At 37.2% G+C, this 20981-nt stretch overlaps 1 protein-coding gene across 1 annotated transcript in view; it reads left to right on the top strand.

Moving 5' to 3' along the window:
- ank2a (ankyrin 2a, neuronal) overlaps positions 1-20981 on the top strand; it is a 65055-nt gene that overhangs the window by 22035 nt on the left and 22039 nt on the right. The window contains exons 17-40 of the mRNA XM_067441964.1: positions 332-430; positions 718-816; positions 923-1120; positions 4209-4307; positions 4443-4541; positions 6695-6793; positions 6874-6972; positions 7097-7169; positions 7252-7305; positions 8383-8506; positions 9882-9966; positions 10416-10519; positions 10907-10942; positions 11929-12153; positions 15118-15216; positions 15663-15817; positions 16664-16875; positions 17395-17587; positions 18905-19001; positions 19368-19596; positions 19676-19801; positions 20001-20123; positions 20271-20303; positions 20399-20420. Coding sequence (XP_067298065.1) covers positions 332-430; positions 718-816; positions 923-1120; positions 4209-4307; positions 4443-4541; positions 6695-6793; positions 6874-6972; positions 7097-7169; positions 7252-7305; positions 8383-8506; positions 9882-9966; positions 10416-10519; positions 10907-10942; positions 11929-12153; positions 15118-15216; positions 15663-15817; positions 16664-16875; positions 17395-17587; positions 18905-19001; positions 19368-19596; positions 19676-19801; positions 20001-20123; positions 20271-20303; positions 20399-20420 — 2782 coding nt within the window. The remainder of the gene's footprint in view (positions 1-331; positions 431-717; positions 817-922; positions 1121-4208; positions 4308-4442; positions 4542-6694; positions 6794-6873; positions 6973-7096; positions 7170-7251; positions 7306-8382; positions 8507-9881; positions 9967-10415; positions 10520-10906; positions 10943-11928; positions 12154-15117; positions 15217-15662; positions 15818-16663; positions 16876-17394; positions 17588-18904; positions 19002-19367; positions 19597-19675; positions 19802-20000; positions 20124-20270; positions 20304-20398; positions 20421-20981) is intronic.

The following is a 20981-nucleotide window of genomic DNA, read 5'->3' as shown; positions in this document are numbered from 1 at the left end:
ATCTGTTTGGTTGGACCACATGTGTATCAATGAGCCTTGGCCACCCATGACTCTGTCGCCGGTTTACCTCTGTTCCTTCCTTGAACCACTTTTGATAGATACTGACCACTGCAGACCAGGAACACCCCACAAGAGCTGCAGTTTTGGAGATACTTGTTATCTAGCCATCAGAATTTGGCCCTTGTCAAACTCGCTCAAAACCTTCACTTCACCTGTCATAATGTTATGCATGCCTTATCCTGTATATGATCTTACAGACCATACATTTTTTGTACAGTAGTGTATGTATTTTTCTGTATCTAACTAAAGATAAATATCCTTCCCTTAATAGAAAGGTTTTACTCCTCTACATGTCGCTGCTAAGTATGGAAGCCTGGATGTAGCAAAACTCCTTTTACAGCGAAGAGCACTTCTTGATGATTCTGGAAAGGTGAAAGTCAAAACTTTAATAACTTACTCATTATCACTTTGGTTAAACTTTATTTAGATTAATGTATTAGTAGACTGTTTATTTAGGGTTAGTACAATAAGTAGACATGCTTGCAAAGTCTGTTGTTGGACCATCATAATAAAGTGTTAGTAGATATTAAGCAGACAGTCTACTAATACTCTATTGACTGTTAGCTGTAAAGTTACTTAGTATCAAAAATAAAGTATTTTTGTTATTAAATTTTTTGAAAATATGTTTAAACATCTATATTTGGCTTTCTGAACCAGTACGGTCTGACACCTCTGCATGTAGCTGCTCACTATGATAACCAGGAGGTGGCGATGATGCTCTTGGATAAAGGGGCCTCACCTCATGCTACTGCTAAGGTGCTAATTTTAAATTAATTGAAAGATGAAACATATCTGTTGCTGAATCCAGCAATACAACAAAAATGTATAACCTGATGGTTTGGGTTAATCTCTTTCTGTGCAGAATGGCTATACACCTCTCCACATTGCATCAAAGAAGAACCAGACTCAGATTGCCACTGCGCTGCTTCAGTATGGAGCAGAGACAAATGCGTTGACCAAGCAGGGTGTGAGTCCTTTACACCTGGCGTCTCAGGAGGGGCACACAGAGATGGCTTCCCTACTGCTGGAGAAGGGTGCACATGTCAATGCTGCCACTAAGGTAAGATCTAGAGCCACAGATATGTTTACGTAGATGCCACATTCGACCGCTCCAGAAACGTCAATGTGCCTGCCATCTTAACGGTTAACATGATGAGTTTTAATCAAATGTGTTACAGTATTGTGAAGCCTATGGCTGTAAAAAACCACAAGCTATAAATTCCAGACATTATCCACTGTAGGAATAAAGTGGAGTGCGGCGCGACAGAAGTGTTGCACGGACAATTGGATCTGCACCTAGACAGACCGTGGAGATCCACTTTTGCGACACGATTTAAGCGTGATGTTGTGACGTTTCCCATCATTTGCGCGAGCAAATTGGTTTAAATGCAGCACTGCCTTCCCGGAATGCTATGCGGGCGCGTTAAAGTCGCTTGACGTCACCCATAGGTATAAAGTGGAGCGCGGTGCGGCGCGACAGAAGTGTTGCACAGACAAGTGGATCTCCACCTTGAGAGAGCTTTTGTTGTGTGACATTCAGCACGATTCCGCCTATCTTGGCTTCACTAACTGCAAGTTAATCGATTAAAAATTGTAGCTGAATTGTAGCTAATTTTGTGATACGGCGGTCTTGGCATTTCATTTGGCTATAAATTATATTCAGCCCGCCAAAGTGGCTAGTGGGAGTGGCTGCCGTACTCGCCACAGCTGAAACCTACCTGCATTTGGCGGGTTGGCGAGTGTTAATGGCAAGCCCTTCATATATATATAGTGAGGAAATTTGAACACCCTGCTATTTCGCAAGTTCTCCCTTGGAAATCATGGAGGGGTCTGAAATTGTCATTTTGGGATGAATTTCCTCTGTGAGAGACATAATAAAAATAAAACAAATACAGAAATCACAATATATGATTTTTTAACAATTTATTTGTATAATACAGCTGCAAATAAGTATTTGAACACCTGCGAAAATCAATGTTAATATTTGGTACAGTAGCCTTTGTTTGCAATTACAGAGGTCAAACATTTCCTGTTGTTTTTCACCAGGTTTGCACACACTGCAGGAGGGATTTTGCCCACTCCTCCACACAGATCTTCTCTAGATCAGTCAGGTTTCTGGCCTGTCGCTGAGAAACACAGAGTTTGAGCTCCCTCCAAAGATTCACTATTGGGTTTAGGTCTGGAGACTGGCTAGGCCACACCAGAACCTTGATAAGCTTCTTACAGAGCCACTCCTTGGTTATCCTGGCTGTGTGCTTCGGGTCATTGTCATGTTGGAAGACCCAGCCTCGACCCATCTTCAATGCTCTAACTGAAGGAAGGAGGTTGTTCCCCAAAATCTCGCAATACATGGCCCCGGTCATCCTCTCCTTAATACAGTGCAGTCACCCTGTCCCATGTGCAGAAAAACACCCCCAAAGCATGATGCTACCACCCATCCTGCTTTACAGTAGGGATGGTGTTCTTGGGATGGTATTCATCATTCTTCTTCCTCCAAACACGTTTAGTGGAATTATGACCAAAAAGTTCTATTTTGGTCTCATCTTACCACATGACTTTCTCCCATTACTCCTCTGGATCATCCAAATGGTAATTGGCAAACTTAAGACGGGCCTGGACATGTGTTGGTTTAAGCAGGGGTACCTTCCGTGCCATGCATGATTTCAAACCATGACGTCTTAGTGTATTACGTACTGTAACCTTGGAAGCGGGGGTCCCAGCTCTTTTCGGGTCATTGACCAGCTCCTCCCATGTAGTTCTGGGCTGATTTATCACCTTTCTTAGGATCATTGAGACCCCATGAGGTGAGATCTTGCATGGAGCCCCAGTCCGAGGAAGATAGACAATCATGTTTAGCTTCTTCCATTTTCTAATGATTGCTCCAACAGTGGACCCTTTTTCACCAAGCTGCTTGGCAATTTTCCCATAGCCCTTTCCAGCCTTGTGGAGGTGTAAAAAAAATTCTCTAGTGTCTTTGGACAGCTCTTTGATCTTTTTAGTTGTTGGATTCTTACAGATTGTATGGGGTGGACAGGTGTCTTTTTGCAGCTATGACCTCAAACAGGTGCATCTAATTTAGAATAATAAATGGAGTGGAGGTGGACATTTTAAAGGCAGACTAACAGGTCTTTGAGGGTCAGAATTCTAGCTGATAGACTGGTGTTCAAATGCTTATTTGCAGCTGTATTGTACAAATAAATAGTTAAAAAATTATATATTGTGATTTCTGAATTATATTTTTTTAGATCATGTCTCTCACAGTGGACATGCACCTACGATGACAATTTCAGACCCCTCCATGATTTCCAAGTGGGAGAACTTGCAAAATAATATAAAAAATACATTTATTTGTGCAGGTCTTTAAAAAGCCTTACATTTGATTTTAAAATCCCTTCAGAGATACCCTGAACATATTTAACATATTTTTTGTCATAAACCGGCTGACCTGCAGCACATCACTGACAATAAAATGAATAGAGAGTTTTAGAATGACACAACTGTCATTTATAAGTACAATATATTTAACAACATAAGTGTGTCAAAATCATTACATAATTTCCACATTATTGGACATGTGCAGCAGAACTTTACAGTTTCAGTTTTCAGTCCAATCAGGTGTTTATGTTCTATAGAATAGATTCTGAAAGGTTTAAACCACCCCATACAATCCAAATTAAAATTCAGTAGCACTTTATTTTACAGTCCTGTTTCTGTTCTATGTACTTATTGTTGTAATTGAAATAACTGGGTAATAACTAGGTACTAACCCTGAACTTACCTCTTAAACTTAACCCATGTAGGGTAACCTTTATTGCTCAGTAGGTTTTATGTGCACATACTGTAAAATAAAGTGCAACCGAAATTTCAATTGGATTTGGCCAATTCATTCCCACAGTGCTACTTGTCCGATTACAAATTAATTAGGGTCCATGTACGTTATCTCCATTACACTTCTGCATTAGCAAATTAGATCATTAACTGACTCATAGAAACCATGTTGGCGCATTACTTTGCTAATACAATAAGAACATTGTTAACATAACAACAGCAAAAAATAATGGACTGTAGAATTCATCAAGTGACCAATCAGAAAAAAAGTATTCCAGAGAGTCATGTAATAAACATATTTTCTTTCTCTTTTTTTCCAGAGCGCTCTTACTCCTCTTCACCTCGCTGCTCAGGAGGACAAAGTGCGGGCCGCTGAAATACTCGTCAAGCACGATGCAAACATAGACCAGCAGACCAAAGTAAGCATACATTTTATGTTACCAAGATTCTTTACTGTATTTATTTATTTATGTATTTATTTTTTTTTAATTTGGAAATAAAGTATTTAGACATGTTACATTTCAGCTAATGTGAAATTTGGTTGTTTCTTCCAGTTGGGCTACACTCCTCTTATTGTTGCCTGTCACTATGGAAATGTAAAAATGGTTAATTTCCTTTTGCAAAATGGCGCTAATGTCAATGCAAAAACGAAGGTAAGAGTTTAATATATATTTCATATATTATATGTTTAATATAATTTAAATATATATAAATTATTTTATTTTGTGACTTGATAACCCAATTAATAAATATGTATAAACTATTAATTTCATCTTTTTCAGTTATGAACAATTTGAACTATGATTGAATTAACAGATGGATGTTGCTGATGTCTATGATTGATGTTTAAAGTACTGCAATTTGTTTTTTTATTGATTAATTTACATTAATTTAATACAAAAGCAGGCCCACTTTATATTACAGTGCCTTGCGAAAATATCCGTCCCCCTTGAACTTTGCAACCTTTTGCCACCTTTCAGGCTTCAAACATAATGATATGAAACTGTAATTTTTTGTGAAGAATCACCAAGTGGGACACAATCATGAAAGGGAACGAAATTTATTGGATATTTCAAACTTTTTTAACAAATCAAAAGCTGAAAAATTGGGCGTGCAAAATTATTCGGCCCCCTTAAGTTAATACTTTGTAGCGCCACCTTTTGCTGCGATTACAGCTGTAAGTTGCTTGGGGTATGTCTCTATCCGTTTTGCACATCGAGATAAATTTTTGCCCATTCCTCCTTGCAGAACAGCTCGAGCTCAGTGAGGTTTGGATGGGGAGAGTTTGTGAACAGCAGTTTTCAGTTCTTTCCACAGATTCTCGATTGGATTCAGGTCTGGACTTTGACTTGGCCATTCTAACACCTGGATATGTTTATTTTTGAACCATTCCATTGTAGATTTTGCTTTATGTTTTGGATCATTGTCTTGTTGGAAGACAAATCTCCGTCCCAGTCTCAGGTCTTTTGCAGACTCCATCAGGTTTTCTTCCAGAATGGTCCTGTATTTGGCTCCATCCATCTTCCCATCAATTTGAACCATCTTCCCTGTCCCTGCTGAAGAAAAGCAGACCCAAACCATGATGCTGCCACCACCATGTTTGACAGTGGGGATGGTGTGTTCAGGGTGATGAGCTGTGTTGCTTTTACGCCAAACATAACGTTTTGCATTGTTGCCAAAAGTTCAATTTTGGTTTCATCTGACCAGAGCACCTTCTTCCACATGTTTGGTGTGTCTCCCAGGTGGCTTGTGGCAAACTTTAAACAAAATGGCTTTCTTCTTGCCACTCTTCCAGAGAGGCCAGATTTGTGCAGTATACAACTGATTGTTGTCCTATGGACAGAGTCTCCCACCTCAGCTGTAGATCTCTGCAGTTCATCAGAGTGATCATGGGCCTCTTGGCTGCATCTCTGATCAGTCTTCTCCTTGTATGAGCATTGGATCATTCAGAGATCCTCACTGAACTTCTGGAGAGAGTTTGCTGCACTGAAAGTAAAGGGGCCGAATAATTTTGCACACCCAATTTTTCAGTTTTTAAATTTGTTAAAAAAGTTTGAAATATTCATTAAATTTCGTTCCACTTCATGATTGTGTCCCACTTGTTGTTGATTCTTCACAAAAAATTACAGTTCCATATCATTATGTTTGAAGCCTGAAATGTGGCAAAAGGTTGCAAAGTTCAAGGGGGCCGAATATTTTCGCAAGGCACAGAAGTACATGCTTAACTTCTATGTACTAACATTTTAAGTAATCCTTTGATACAATGCACTTATGGTGTTTATACGTGTTTTTACATTGTACTTACATTTAAAAAAATACCTGTATGTAGTTACATCTGTAATTAATTTCTCTAGTTACATTTATAATTACTCAGTTGGCACTTCCCTTACACCTAACCTTACCCTTAAACTTACCTAAACCACCACACCTGTCCCAAACTTTATCCCACCTCAATATCAGCAAAAATATTTTGCAATGCAATATAAACACAATAAGTACATTTTTAAATGTAGTTTTGGCTACCTAATACAAAGTGGGGCCTATTGATATTTCATATGATAATTGTAATTTCTGATCTGTTTACTCTTGAAACCTGTTTTTGCCACAGAATAATAATCTCACAATTCAGACTTTTTTTCTCAGAATTGCAAGATGTACACTTGAAGTTGCGAGTTATGAAGACAGAACTGTGTGATATAAACTCGCAATTTTGAGATAAATACTGTTTATCACAGAAATGTATTCTGTGGCAGAAACAAGCTTCCATAGGTTACTGTATTGATGGAGCTGTTTTTTTTTTTCCCAGAACGGCTACACGCCACTTCATCAAGCCGCTCAGCAGGGAAATACACACATTATCAATGTCCTGTTGCAGCATGGAGCCAAGCCTAATGCTGTCACCATGGTGAGAAATACACTTGTACTTGCAGAAATGATATGAATACTGTATCTTACTCCTCTAACCTCGCACTCAATCCCTCTCAGAATGGAAACACCGCACTCTCTATTGCTAAGCGTCTGGGTTACATCTCAGTGGTGGACACTCTGAAAGTTGTTACTGAGGAAATAATCACAACAACAACTGTACGTATCCTTGAATTTACATATTAAGCAATTTTCTTGTGTGCATAAACAGTATATGTATACAGTATAACAGCATGTTTAACAGTGTATATGTTGAATGTCTTGTTTATTTCAACTATTATAGACGGTGACAGAGAAACACAAAATGAACGTTCCAGAGACAATGACAGAAGTTCTGGATGTATCTGACGAGGAGGGTAAGATACTGTGTTTTATTAACTTTTAATATGCATAGTCAGGATTCCATATGTCTGTGTAAAAGTTGCTGTGCCTCTATAGCCCAGCATCAGATGGAGGAGGAGCTTTTTACTGAAGTATCTATGGAGATCGAAGGTATAAAGGGTATAGATATAGAGTGAACCGAACTGACCCCTTTACTAACATTACACTTATTTGCCAAAAATCTGTTCAGTTCGTTCTGTATCTTTTCCAACGTATGGTTTGCAGTTTGTGTGCCAACTGGAACCAGCATGATTATTGTGTGTAGAAAACTTACTTTGTTCTTGTTTTTTTGTTTTTTTTTTTGCTAATCTGGGGATATTTTTTTTAAATAATAAAACGAGAATGCATGATATCTGTGGGGCACTGAGCATTTTTCATTATTAATCCATATATTATGATTTAGTGGTGCTTATGGCAGTCATCACTATTAGTTTTGCTAATATTTAGAGTGGAAGTACTATTGATAACACTTTAAAATAAGGTCCCATTTATTAAAGGGACAGATCACCCAAAAATGAAAATGTAGTCATAACTTACTCACCCTCAAGTTGGTCCAAACCTGTATGTTTTAAATGTTAGAAACCAGACAGTTGACGGCACCCATTGACTGCCATAGTATTTATTTTCCTACTATTGAAGTCGATTGCTATTGGCTATGGCTACCGGCAACTGTTTGATTATTAGAGTAACTTGTCTGTGTACTATCAAAGATGACAGAAAAAATAAGCAAATTAATATGTTAAGTATAAATTAAAGGATTAGTTCACTCAAAGAAAATAAAAAACTTGAGACTTTTGTTCATCTTCAAAACTCAAATTAAGATCTTAGATAAATTAATGTTATTTTTTTGTGTTATTTATTTATTTTCTTTCTTTTTCTATTTTTCCTTTCTTTTTTAAAATCTTTACCATCACAACCATGAAGTTTTATAATAAATGTAATTTGATCTCAAATTTTAAATGCATTTATATTGGGTGAGAAAATGAGAGAGAATAACATGTTTTGGGCTGTTTATTAAATTACAGACTAGTCAGTTGATCGTTTAATCAAGCCTATAATCTGATCAACCCATACTCAGTTCATTAGTCTGTCAAACTGACAGCATCAATCAATCAACCAATCAATCAATCAATCAATCAATCAATCAATCAATCAATCAATCCATACTGTAAATGTGTGTATGCGCAGGTGAGGACACAATGACAGGTGATGGAGGGGAGTACCTGAGAGCAGAGGACCTGAGAGAACTTGGAGATGACTCTCTACCTGGACACTACCTGGAAGGCATGAGCTACACCCACAACCTAGACCGGTAAACAAAAATCTCACAGGCACATTTGCAAACAGACAAAACAATATTTGAATGTTTAACAGACAAGATCATTCTTGCAGAACAGCTTAATATACATTATATTGTCAAAAGTTTTGGGACAACTGCCTTTACATGCACATTAACTTTAATGACATCCCATTCTTAATCCTTAGGGTTTAACATGGAGTTGGCCCACTCTTTGCAGTTTTAACTGCTTCAATTCTTCTGGGAAGGCGGGAATGCTGCCCAAGATTTAGAAATGTGTTTATGGGAATTTTTGACCAGTCTTCTTGAAGCGCATTTGTGAGGTCAGGCACTAATGTTGGATGAGAAGGCCTGGCTCGCAGTCTCTGCTCTAATTCATCCCAAAGGTTTTCTGTGGAGTTGACGTCAGGACTCTGTGCAGGCCAGTCAAGTTCCTCTGCACCAAACTCTGCTCATCCATGTCTTTATGGACCTTGCTTTGTGCACTGGTGGGCAGTCATGTTGGTACAGGAAGAGGCCATCCCCAAACTCTTTCCACAAAGTTGGGAGCATGAAATTGTCCCAAATGTATTGATATGCTGAAGCATTACGAGTTCCTTTATCTGAAACTAAGGGGCCAAGCCTAACCCCTGAAAAACAACCCAACATCATAACCCCCCCTCCACCAAACTTAACACCTGGCATAATGCAGTCAGGCAGCCGGCAAACCCAGACTCATCCATTGGATTGTCAGACAGAGAAGCATTCGTCACTCCAGAGAACACCTGTCCACTTCTCTAGAGTCCAGTGGGGATGTGCTTTACACAACTGCATCCAGCGCTTTCCATTGCACTTGGTGATGTAAGGTCTGGATGCAGCTGCTCTGCCATGGAAACCCATTCCATAAAGCTCTCTACACACTGTTTTTGAGCTAATCTGAAGGCCACATGAAGTTTGGAGGTCTGTAGCTATTGACTCTGCAGAAAATTTTCAACCCTGCACTGACCCCATTCTGTGATTTTAAGTGGCCTAGCACTTTGTGTCTGAGTTGCTGTTGTTTACAGTGGCTTCCACTTTGTTATAATACAACTACAGTTGACCTTGGAATATTTAGTAATGAGGAAATTTCACTAATGGGGTTTTACCTCAGGTGGCAACCTATCACGTAACCACGCTTGAATTCACTGAAATCCTGATTTCATCAATGTTTGTAGAAGCAGTCTGCATGCCTAAATGATTAGAACACCTGAATTCATTGATTTGAAGGAGTGTCCCAATACTTTTTGCAATATAGTGTAGTTAACATCGCCCCCAAATGTACATTATTGGGCAATACAGATTTAATTTAAACGTTTGCGACACACATAATGCTTTCTATCTTGCCCACCTTGCTTGCATTGTCTTACCGAAGGTCCCATGAGACCCCCAGTCATCTTGCTTACAGAGGTGAAGGAATCTTGATTGAGGACATGATCACCAGCCACCAGTTTAATAAGGTAAACTATTGCATCTCATATTTACTTCTCATTTAACATATTCTTCTCTTTAACAAAATCTATTACAATTGTTTTTTTAGTAATAGAGATCAAATAAAATAAAATATACATATTAGATTAAACAACCAACATAATTTAATGCATTTAAGTTGAAGTACTAAAATGACTTACTAAAACTTACTAAAACTATATATATAATTATTTAAAATAAATTGAAAAATATATATAAAAAAAAGCTCTTTCAAAATGTCAATAAAAATGCTATAATAGAGATATTTAAAAATAATAATAAAAACTAAATCACAAAAAAAAATCAATTAAAATGAAAACTGAAAATATAAACGTAAAGGCTCATTTAAAATGTTAATAAATACTATAATAGAATATTAATAATAGTAAATAATTCTAAATAGGGTGAATTTGTTTGTTTATTATTATTATTTTTTCAGGTGTCAGCATTCTCTAGAGATCATGATAAGGACTCGTATCGACTGAGCTGGGGTGCTGAACATCTGGATAATGTGGTGCTGACCAGCACTCTTCTGCAGTCAGGGTTAGTAGGTTACACACACACACACACACACACACACACACACACACACACACACACACACACACACACACACACACACACACACTTGCCTCTTCTGTCCTACACGTTAGTGCATATGAAGGTTTGCATCCTTAGTCAAAGCAGGCATTGCATTAGATGCCACTAAGGACCATGAATGATAGCTGCTCAATTCCTCTCATATTGTTATTTCATGCTCTCTTTTTTTCTTTCTTTCTTTCTTTCTTTCTTTCTTTCTTTCTTTCTTTCTTTCTTTCTTTCTTTCTTTCTTTCTTTCTTATATTTCTGTTTTACACTCACATCATCTCCCTAATTCACTCAGCCTCTCTCTCTGCTGTTCGTGATTTGTGTCTTTTGTTCTGCTTTTAGCCAATCTACCCCATGCCTTGACAATGACAACAGCAGGTGATCCTTCACTTCTTTTCCTTGTGCCCTTTTTCTTCCTCTCTTCATATTACATTATTGCATGTATTTTTAACAACTGACCGATTTGTGCTTTTTAGCTTTAAAATTTGTGCCTATTCATATTTTAATAAGCATGTTTTAAGAACACAGTGAGTCATGTCTCAGTATTCATAGAGACCCTCATGAATAATATTCAGTATTATTTAATATTTCTCACATGGGTCATATGAAACTGGACACATTGTGTTTCACAGTATTTTCCCACTTCCAACCTCTTGAGCATGTTCAAGCGTTATCATTCTTTAATATTTTATAGCGAATTTCTCAAGAAACATCATGAACAATATAGAACATTAAACAACACTGCTCAAAAGTTTGGGCAGATAAGTCAATTTTTTTCATTAATTTGACTTGCCTGTTAAGGAGCACAACTATTTTTTTATGTTTCTTGAGCACTAAGTCAGCATATTAGAATGATTTCTGAAGGATGATGTGTTACTGAAGACTGGAGTTATGGCTGATAATAGAGTTAATTACATTTTAAAGTATTCAATATATATATATATATATATATATATTTAAATGCAGAATTGGTGAGCATAAGAAACTTCATTCTTCTTGCAAAAACATGAAAAAAATCAAACTGACCCCAAACTTTGGAATGGTCGGTAGCGTAATTTTACAACACATACTGGCAATGCAATCAGATAATAAAATGAGTGTTCTGGGTTTAACAGAAGTTGAAGCAGAAAACGATGGGAACCGGGATTCGGGAACATTTCTGGTGAAGTGTGTCATTTCTAATGGCATCAAAGAGTATACGTTTGGGAAATGAGACAGAAAAGTAATAGTGCATGGCCTAGGTGCCATCCGTGGAATTTACACAATGTATTTATTCCTGTATTTTATTTTTGTGTAGTTTTATTGGAGAAGTTGTAATAGCATGGCATGTTTCACTTTTGCTTGCTGTTGTTCTATATAAACAGCTTCCTGGTCAGTTTCATGGTGGATGCTCGCGGCGGAGCCATGCGTGGCTGTCGGCACAATGGGCTACGCATTATTGTGCCACCTAGAAAGTGTTCGGCCCCTACACGGGTCACATGTCGTCTGGTGAAGAGGCACAGACTGGCTTCTATGCCCCCTATGGTAGAGGGAGAGGGGCTTGCAGGCAAGATCATTGAAGTTGGACCCACTGGAGCCCAGTTTCTTGGGTAAGTGAATGCAAAGGTTAAAACATTTATGCAGTATCACCATGAACATTTTCGTCTACTTTTATGTATGTATGGCACAGTTATACGTTTTCTATTTTGTCTTGTCTTGACTGACAAAGCAGAACAATATGTCAACATGTTTGATGTGTCCTAACCAGAAGTGATGTTACAAGTTTCCAGCGACAATCAATTTGTTTGTCTACACTCAATCAGCTGTGCAATGTGATGTCATTTCAGACGATAAGATTATATTTTATGTTTATTTTGTGAATTTTGGGCCATTGAGATTCAGTGGATGGGGCACCAGCATTATAATAATTATTCCTATTTTCATTTTCTACTTAGCTTTAGTCATTTTGTTTCATATATAAATATTAGTGCTGTCAAATCGATTAATCGCGATTAAAAGCGTCCAAAATAAAAGTATGTGTTTACATAATATATTTGTGTGTACTGTGTATAATCATTATGTTTATATAAATACTCACTCATTATAATATATAAACACACTCATTCATGTATATATTTAAGAAATATTTGCCTGTATATACTGTATACTGGATGTATATAAATATTTAAAAATATAGCAATTTTTTCTTAAATCTGTACATGCATGTGTGTGTTAGGGTTAGGGTTAGGGTTATATATTATATCATAATATATATACTGCAGAAAATTATAAACTAAACACTTGTTTTTGCTGAAACAAAGATCTAAGACTTTTTATATGTACACAAAAGGCCTATTTCCCTCAAATATTGTTCACAAATCTGTCTAAGGGTTTGTCTCAATCAGCTCCCTAGTTCAGTAGTCAGGGCACTGATCAGGACATAAGTCAATGAGCTGACTCCCTGATCAGTGCACTGACTACTGAACTAGGGAGCTGATTGAGACGCACCCTAAATCTGTGTTAGTGAGCACTTCTCCTTTGCCGAGATAATCCATCCACTTTACTGGTTTGGCATATCAAGATGCTGATTAGACCGCTTGATTATTGCACAGGTGTACCTTAGGCTGGCCACAATAAAAGGCCACTCTAAAATGTGCAGTTTTCATCATACAGCACAATGCCACGGATGTCGCAAGTTTTGAGGGAGCATGCAATTGGCATGTTAACTGCAGGAATGTCCACCAGAGCAGTTTCCCATGAATTGAATCTTAATTTATCTAACCATAAGATGTCCCCAAAGGCGATTCAGAGAATTTAGCAGTGCATCCAACTGGCCTTACAACTGCAGACCACGTGTAACCACACTAGTCCTTGACCTCCACATCCAGCATCTTCACCTCCAAAATCATCTGAGACCAGCCACCCGAACTGCTGCTGCAACAATTGGTTTACATAACCAAAGAATTTCTGCATAAACTGTCGGAAACCGTCTCAAAGAAGCTCATCTGCATGCTCATCATCCTCATCGGGATCGTGACCTGACTGCAGTTCGTCGTCATAACGACTTGAGTGGGCAAATGCTCACATTCGATGCCGTCTGGCACTTTGGAGAGGTGTTCTCTTCACGGATGAATCCTGGTTTTCACTGTACAGGGCAGATGGCCGACATGTATGGCGTTGTGTGGGTGAGCGGTTTGCTGATGTCAACGTTGTGGATCGAGTGGCCAATGGTGTCGGTGGGATTATGGGATTATGGTATGGGTAGGCATATGTTTTAGACAATGAACACAGGTGCATTTTATTGGTGGCATTTTGAATGTACAGAGATACCGTGATGAGATCCTGAGCCCCATTGTCGTGCTATTCATCCACAACCATCACTTTATGTTGCAGCATGATAATTCACGGCCCCATGTTGCAAGGATCTGTATATAATTCCTGGAAACTGAAAACATCCCAGTTCTTGCCTCGCCATCATTCTCACCGGACATGTCACCCACTGAGCATGTTTGGGAAGCTCTGGCTCGGCGTATATGACAGCGTGTTCCAGTTCCTTCCAATATCCAGCAACTTTGCACAGTCATTGAAAAGGAATGTTGGACCAACATTCCACAGGCCACAATCAACATCCTGATCAACTCTATGCAAAGGAGATGTTATGCACTGCATGAGGCAAATGGTGATCACACCTGATACTAACTGGTTTTTGGACCCCCTGGACCCCCCAAGACAGTAAAACTGCACATTTTAGAGTGGCCTTTTATTGTGGCCAGCCTGAGTTACACCTGTGTGTAATCAAGCTGATTAATCAACATCTTGATATGCCACAACTGTAAGGTGGATGGATTATCTCACCAAAGGAGAAGTGCTCACTAACACAGATTTAGACAGATTTGTGAACAATATTTGAAAGAAAAAGGCCTTTTGTGTATATAGGAAACACAATCTTATATATCTTAGATATATATCTATATAAGTGTATAAATAAGTGTGTCTGTATATATATATATATATATATATATATATATATATATATATATATATATATATATATATATATATATATATATATATATATATATATATATATACACTTATATAGACATATAGATATACACTTATAGACATATAGATATATATCTTTAAAAAAATTCTCAGTCTTTAGTAATGATAAACTCTAACTTAAACGTATTTTATTTCAGGCAACATTTCTAGTTTTCGTTTAAATTTTCATCTAATATTGTATTAGATTTTATTTTAATTAACAAAAATGATTTACAATTTTTTTTTTTAAATAGTTTTCGTTTAAATTAAACAATAACCACTTCTGGACCCAACACTGCTGAAATAAAGACCAGGCGATCAACAAAATGCCGTAGCTGGTTAGGAGAAAAACTCTAGTTTTTAGCTTTTAGTGTTTGTCTCACCTGGTTAGGACACTAATCATCATCGTTTGGAGGAATGATAACAATGTTCCTCTCTCACTAAATCTGAGTTCAGTAACGCAGGTTCACAGTGTGCCTTGTTTTTTGTTGTTTTTTTTACATCTTTTTTAATTGCTGCGATCGGAACAGTAAACTCCACCTCCCAACAGCCCCTCCTCCTCTTAATGAGGGTGAAAGTCTTGTCAGCAGAATTCTGCAGCTGGGTCCACCCGGCACCAAATTCCTCGGGTAGGAGAGATCCTAATGCCAAATATCCACTGGATACCGGTCACATTTCCCTGATTCTTTTAAATATACCTCCATCTCCAAGATGTCATATTCTTTGTATTTTGTCCTTTTTATAGTTTTGTGAGTTAGTTTTTATCATTCTGAATTAGAGGTGTTCCACAGATTTACCTTTTCCTCCCTTATTGCATTTTGGATATCATTTGATTTTAAATGTGTTGTTTATTGTTATTCCTTTTTAATGTATTTGTCATGTAGTGTGTGTATGCTGTATATTGCATTATCCATTGTTTTGTTTGCTCTCTTTTTCTACCTTGCTGCATGATGCATTTTCCTGTTTGTATGTCCTCCACAGATGCAATATCTGTTTTTTTAACAACAACCCTCACTTTGAGCAGTCTAAAGCCTTACATTAATTAGTCAGAAATAACACCTCTTTTTTTTTGCAGGCCTGTAATAGTGGAGATTCCCCACTTTGCAGCATTGCGTGGGACAGAGAGAGAGTTGGTGATTCTGCGCAGTGAGACAGGAGAGAGCTGGAGAGAACATCACTGTGAGCATACAGAAGAGGAGCTGAATCAGATACTCAATGGCATGGACGAAGGTGAGTGTGTCCTGAATGTCCAGAGACACTTGTTTGATTAACATAACACACCTTGAATTGGTTGAGAAATGTTTTTGAAGTCTCTTGTGCTCATCAAGGTTGCATTTATTAGGAGAGGTTATATTGCTTTTTTATTGTATTTTTGATCTCTCCAGTAGCAGTATTAACATTCAGTGACATGGCATCGTGTTTGTGTCAGATCTGTATTTGATTGGCATGTGCCACTGAATGTTTTGTAATATGTCACAAACTGCCCATTCTAGGAAAGACACAGTAAATCTATCATGGGTCACTACGAATATCGCATTAACAGTCGCATCCTGTAAACATTTATTTTTGCGTGATGCTGCACGGACACACATCAGTGGGTGTCAGTATAAGTGAGTGTAACACTGGCCAGCACAAGAATCTGTGGCTTTAATATTTCTAAAATAATTGTATCAAATACGCATAGTGACATGTGCTATTGGCTTCTGTGCGTTAGATGCCATGTCACTGAATGTTAATACTGCTACTGGAGAGATAAAAAATAAAATAAAAACAGTAGTATTGTGAAATAAACTTTAAATGAGCTGTTTTCAATTTGAATATATTTTAAAATGTATTCCTGTGATGGAAAAAACATAGGTGACAGTTAATGTTAGTTGAAAAGGCAATGTTTTACAAAAATAAAAAAAATAAAAAATGAACAATAAAGTTGTATAAATTGATGCATGTCATTTGGAAGATTTACTGGTTTGGATTGGATTGGAAGTGTATTCTGTGTGAGATATAACAGAAACAATTATTCACCAATTAAATACACTTTGTATATATATGAGATAATATTTGTAATTTTAACACCAGAACTGGACCCTCCTGAGGAGCTGGAGAAAAGGCGAATATGTCGCATCATCACTCGGGATTTCCCACAATACTTTGCTGTGGTGTCTCGCATTAAACAGGACAGTCACCTGATTGGTCCAGAGGGTGGGGTGCTAAGCAGCACACTTGTTCCACAGGTCCAGGCTGTATTCCCAGAGGGAGCCTTGACTAAACGGATACGCGTGGGACTACAGGTAATTCATTGTTCCTTGTGCTGTACAGTTTTGTATTATGATTTATTACTCGAGCTCAGGGATGGCAACTTTGTTCCTGGAAGGGGCCCTGTCCTGTTGAGTTTAGCTCCAACCCTAAGTAAACACACCTGAACCAGCTAATTAATGTCTTCAGGATTACAAGAAGGCTACAGACAGGTCAGATTTAATCAGGATTGGAGCTAAATTCAGCAGGACAGTGGCCCTCCAGGGCCGAAGTTGCCCATCCCTGCTCTCGACCAATAGTACAAACAAGCTTCTGTGTCATTAATATTGATTTAATTAATATTGAGTTATTGAAACACGTTATTGAAAATATCAAAAAAAGGAAAAAAGTCTTAATTTCTATCATTTTTTTCTTGTTCCTCTCAGAAATATATATTTAACAGTATACAGTATTACTCCTACATTGTTTAAAGGCAGGGAAACTGATGAAGGGAACTGAAAAATGAAGTGAGATGTCTATCCTGCCTCTCACATCTCAATCTCTTCCTTCTTTAGGCCCAGCCCCTCAGCGAGGATCTGGTGAGGAAGATCCTGGGCAGTAAGGCTACATTCAGCCCAATTGTTACTTTGGAACCCAGAAGACGCAAGTTTCACAAGCCCATCACCATGACTATTCCTGTTCCTAAAAGTCCAACCAGTGACGGGACCAACAGTACACCCACTTTACGACTGCTATGTAGCATTACTGGTATGTGAGAATAAAGAGTAGGAGTTTATCCCGATTTATCCAGTTTTGTCCACCCCTCACATCCAGCCCACTTTCTTTTTTAATCTGAGCAATGAGTGCCAGAACAGCCAGGCATAAGAATAGCTTTTTCCCTCAGGCTGTGTTCCACCTGGACAATACATAACACATCTCAGGATTGTACATCTCTAAATAGCATTTCAAAACTGTCCATCTGTAGCATATCTGTATCTGTATATCTGTCCAGTAGCATATCTGTACATATTCATATTTGGTCTATTGGTATATTTATAGGTATATTTTCCCATATATTTTTATTATTGTATTGTATTATATTTTAAAGGGATAGTTTAAAATATATTTTAGAAATTAATATTTATTAAATGGATAGTATTTTTTTAAGAGATCATAAAACTAATTCATATTAATTGAGCGGTTTAGTCCAAATTTTCTGAAGAGACAAGATCGCTTTATATGATGAACAGTCAATTTATTCAGACATAAGCATTAACTAGCGAACATAAACAGAAGCTCAACCTAACATGCTTAATGAACAAACCTCTTGAGGAAGCTTAAACGTGTTGCATAACATGAGAATATGAACCTCATTGGTTCTCCTACATCAAGTGAACATGTTTGAACTTCTGTTTACCACAACTGTGAGTTGAATGTTGGTATGTGAATAAAAGCCTTAATTAATTCTGTTCATCATATAAAGCGATTGTGTCTCAATTTTTTTTACACAATATGGATTAATATGGATTACTATTTCTTTATGAACTTTTTAAAGTGTCAAAGTGGTAGTTGTGTAGCTATCAATGGAGAGACAGAAAGCTCAGATTTCATAAAATTAAAAAAAGATGAACAAAAGTCTAATGGTTATGGAACGATATGGGTGAGTAATAAAGATAGAATTTTCATTTTGGGGTGAATTATCCCTTTAATTTTATCATCTATTCTCTTTAATATTGGTGTTGTATTTCATTTTATTGCCTTAATTTTTATCATATATGTATAAAGGCACAGACATAATGCAGAATCAAACTATATATATATATATATATATATATATATATATATATATATATATATATATATATATATATATATATATATATATATATATATATATATATATATATATTTATATCCAGTTTGACTCTGCATTATGTCTGTGCCTTTTCTGCGCTGAAAGCTCCCGTCACCAAACATACACAAATTCCTTGTGTGTGTAAGCATAGTATGTATCTAAGACAAATCAGTTACGTGTAAGTAAATGCCTTTATACGAAGATGTGAATAGTTCTATTTTTTTTTTCAGGAGGGACAACACCAGCACAGTGGGAGGACATAACTGGATCCACACCTCTGACGTTCATCAACCAGTGTGTTTCATTTACCACCAATGTATCAGCGAGGTGAGTTTTGTTGCAGTGGCATCTGTTTATTGACTGGTTTCCATTGACAAATGGTTAAATAAATGTTTTTGGTTACACTTTAGTATGGGAAACACATATTCACTGTTAACTACAACTTTTTCCTCAATAAACTCCTAATTTACTGCTTATTAATAGTTAGTAAGGTAGTTTTTGTAGCATTTAAGTTTCGGTATTGGATTAAGGGATTTAGAATAAGGTCATGCAGAAAAAGGCATTAATATGTGCTTTATAAGTACTAATAAACAGCCAATATCCTAGTAATATGCATGCTTATAAGCAACTAGCTAATAGTTATAGTAATAACTGAACCTTAAAATAAAGTGTTGCCATGTTTTTTTTCCCCAGGTTCTGGCTCATAGATTGCCGTCAGATCCAGGAGTCTGTGAACTTCTCCAGTCAGCTCTATCGTGAGATCATCTGTGTACCCTACATGGCCAAGTTTGTCATCTTCGCCAAGACTTTAGACCCTATCGAAGCACGGCTCCGCTGCTTCTGTATGACGGATGATAAGATGGACAAAACTCTGGAGCAGCAGGAGAACTTCACTGAGGTTGCTCGTAGTCGAGATGTCGAGGTAAGTGTGGTTTTTCTAGTCTTGTCACAACAAAAAGTTCCATTGAGGAGGACTGTTTCTAACTGGTGTTATATTAAAGGTACTAGAGGGAAAGCCAATCTTTGCAGACTGCTTCGGAAATCTGGTCCCATTGACCAAAAGTGGACAGCACCATGTGTTCAGTTTCTATGCCTTTAAGGAAAACCGTCTTTCTCTATTTATCAAAGTAAGCACTTTATTTGAAAGACTATTTGTAGGATTTTTTATTATTTAAATGTTTCAATGTCAATTTGAGCGACAGCATAAAAAAGGCTCACAGAGTTTCACATTTTTAAACAAATGTTACAGCATTCCACCTTGCCCTCTACTAGATTAAATATGACCACTTTGTGGTCAACAAAGTCACAGACTGGTTGTTTCCACAGATTCGTGACAGCACTCAAGAACCATGTGGCAGACTGTCTTTTACAAAAGAGCCAAGAACATATCGCAGTCTAAACCACAATGCAATATGCAGCCTGAACATCTGCCTACCTGTCTACTCAAAGGTAAGTGCAAAAACACTCTCAACTGTCACACTAACTCGCATTTACATATGCATACACAGACACAAAAAGCCCAAACCTTTTATTCAAATTATATTAAATAGTGCCAGATTTGATCTGACAGGTATTTTTTCACTTTTTCTTTTTAAGGAATCAGATTCTGATGAAGATGCAGATGAGGAGGTAAACACCTATTTTACAATTTTGCAAAAAGAAAATGAATTTCTCATGTTTTCAATGCCATTAACTTTCTCTGTTTTAATCTAATTTCTTTATAGAGTGAGAAGACACATGAGAAATGTAAGCAATATTTAAGATAATAGTTTAAATAATATTAAATGTGTACACTTCTGGGCAAAAAAAAAAAAAAAAAAAAGAGGCCAAGTCAAAAATAGTTACACACTAGGCTTTTAATGATCTTAACCACAATTTATTGGTTAGGAATTTTCAAAATTTAAGCAAATGCACTACATAAAAAGCCATTGCTGTCTTAAAAAAAACATCAAAGATGTTCCCATATTTTTGGCAGAATATGGGAAGTTTGATTTGGAGGGGTTCAGCAGAATTGTGTGGAGTGATAAGTCACACTGAAACATGTGGCATGGTGATGCTCCAGAGTGGTATCTCTTAAAATCTGGTGAGATGCATCTCTACCATCGTATAGCATGAAAGAAGTGTGTGGGGAGCCTTTTTAGCAGCTGGCTTTGGTGAGCTTCACTGTGAAACGTCAATTTATGCTTTTGAGTACAGGAGAATATTGCAGAATAGCTTGCGTCCTACAAAGGAAAAGTTGTTATCTAAAGAGGAATGATCAGATGTTATTTTTAACAAGACAATGCTCCTGCCCAAACTCCGAAGTCC

Source organism: Pseudorasbora parva, chromosome 4 (assembly GCF_024679245.1).
Source record: "Pseudorasbora parva isolate DD20220531a chromosome 4, ASM2467924v1, whole genome shotgun sequence".
NCBI lineage: Eukaryota > Metazoa > Chordata > Actinopteri > Cypriniformes > Gobionidae > Pseudorasbora > Pseudorasbora parva.
This window is presented reverse-complemented; position numbering and strand designations above follow the sequence as displayed.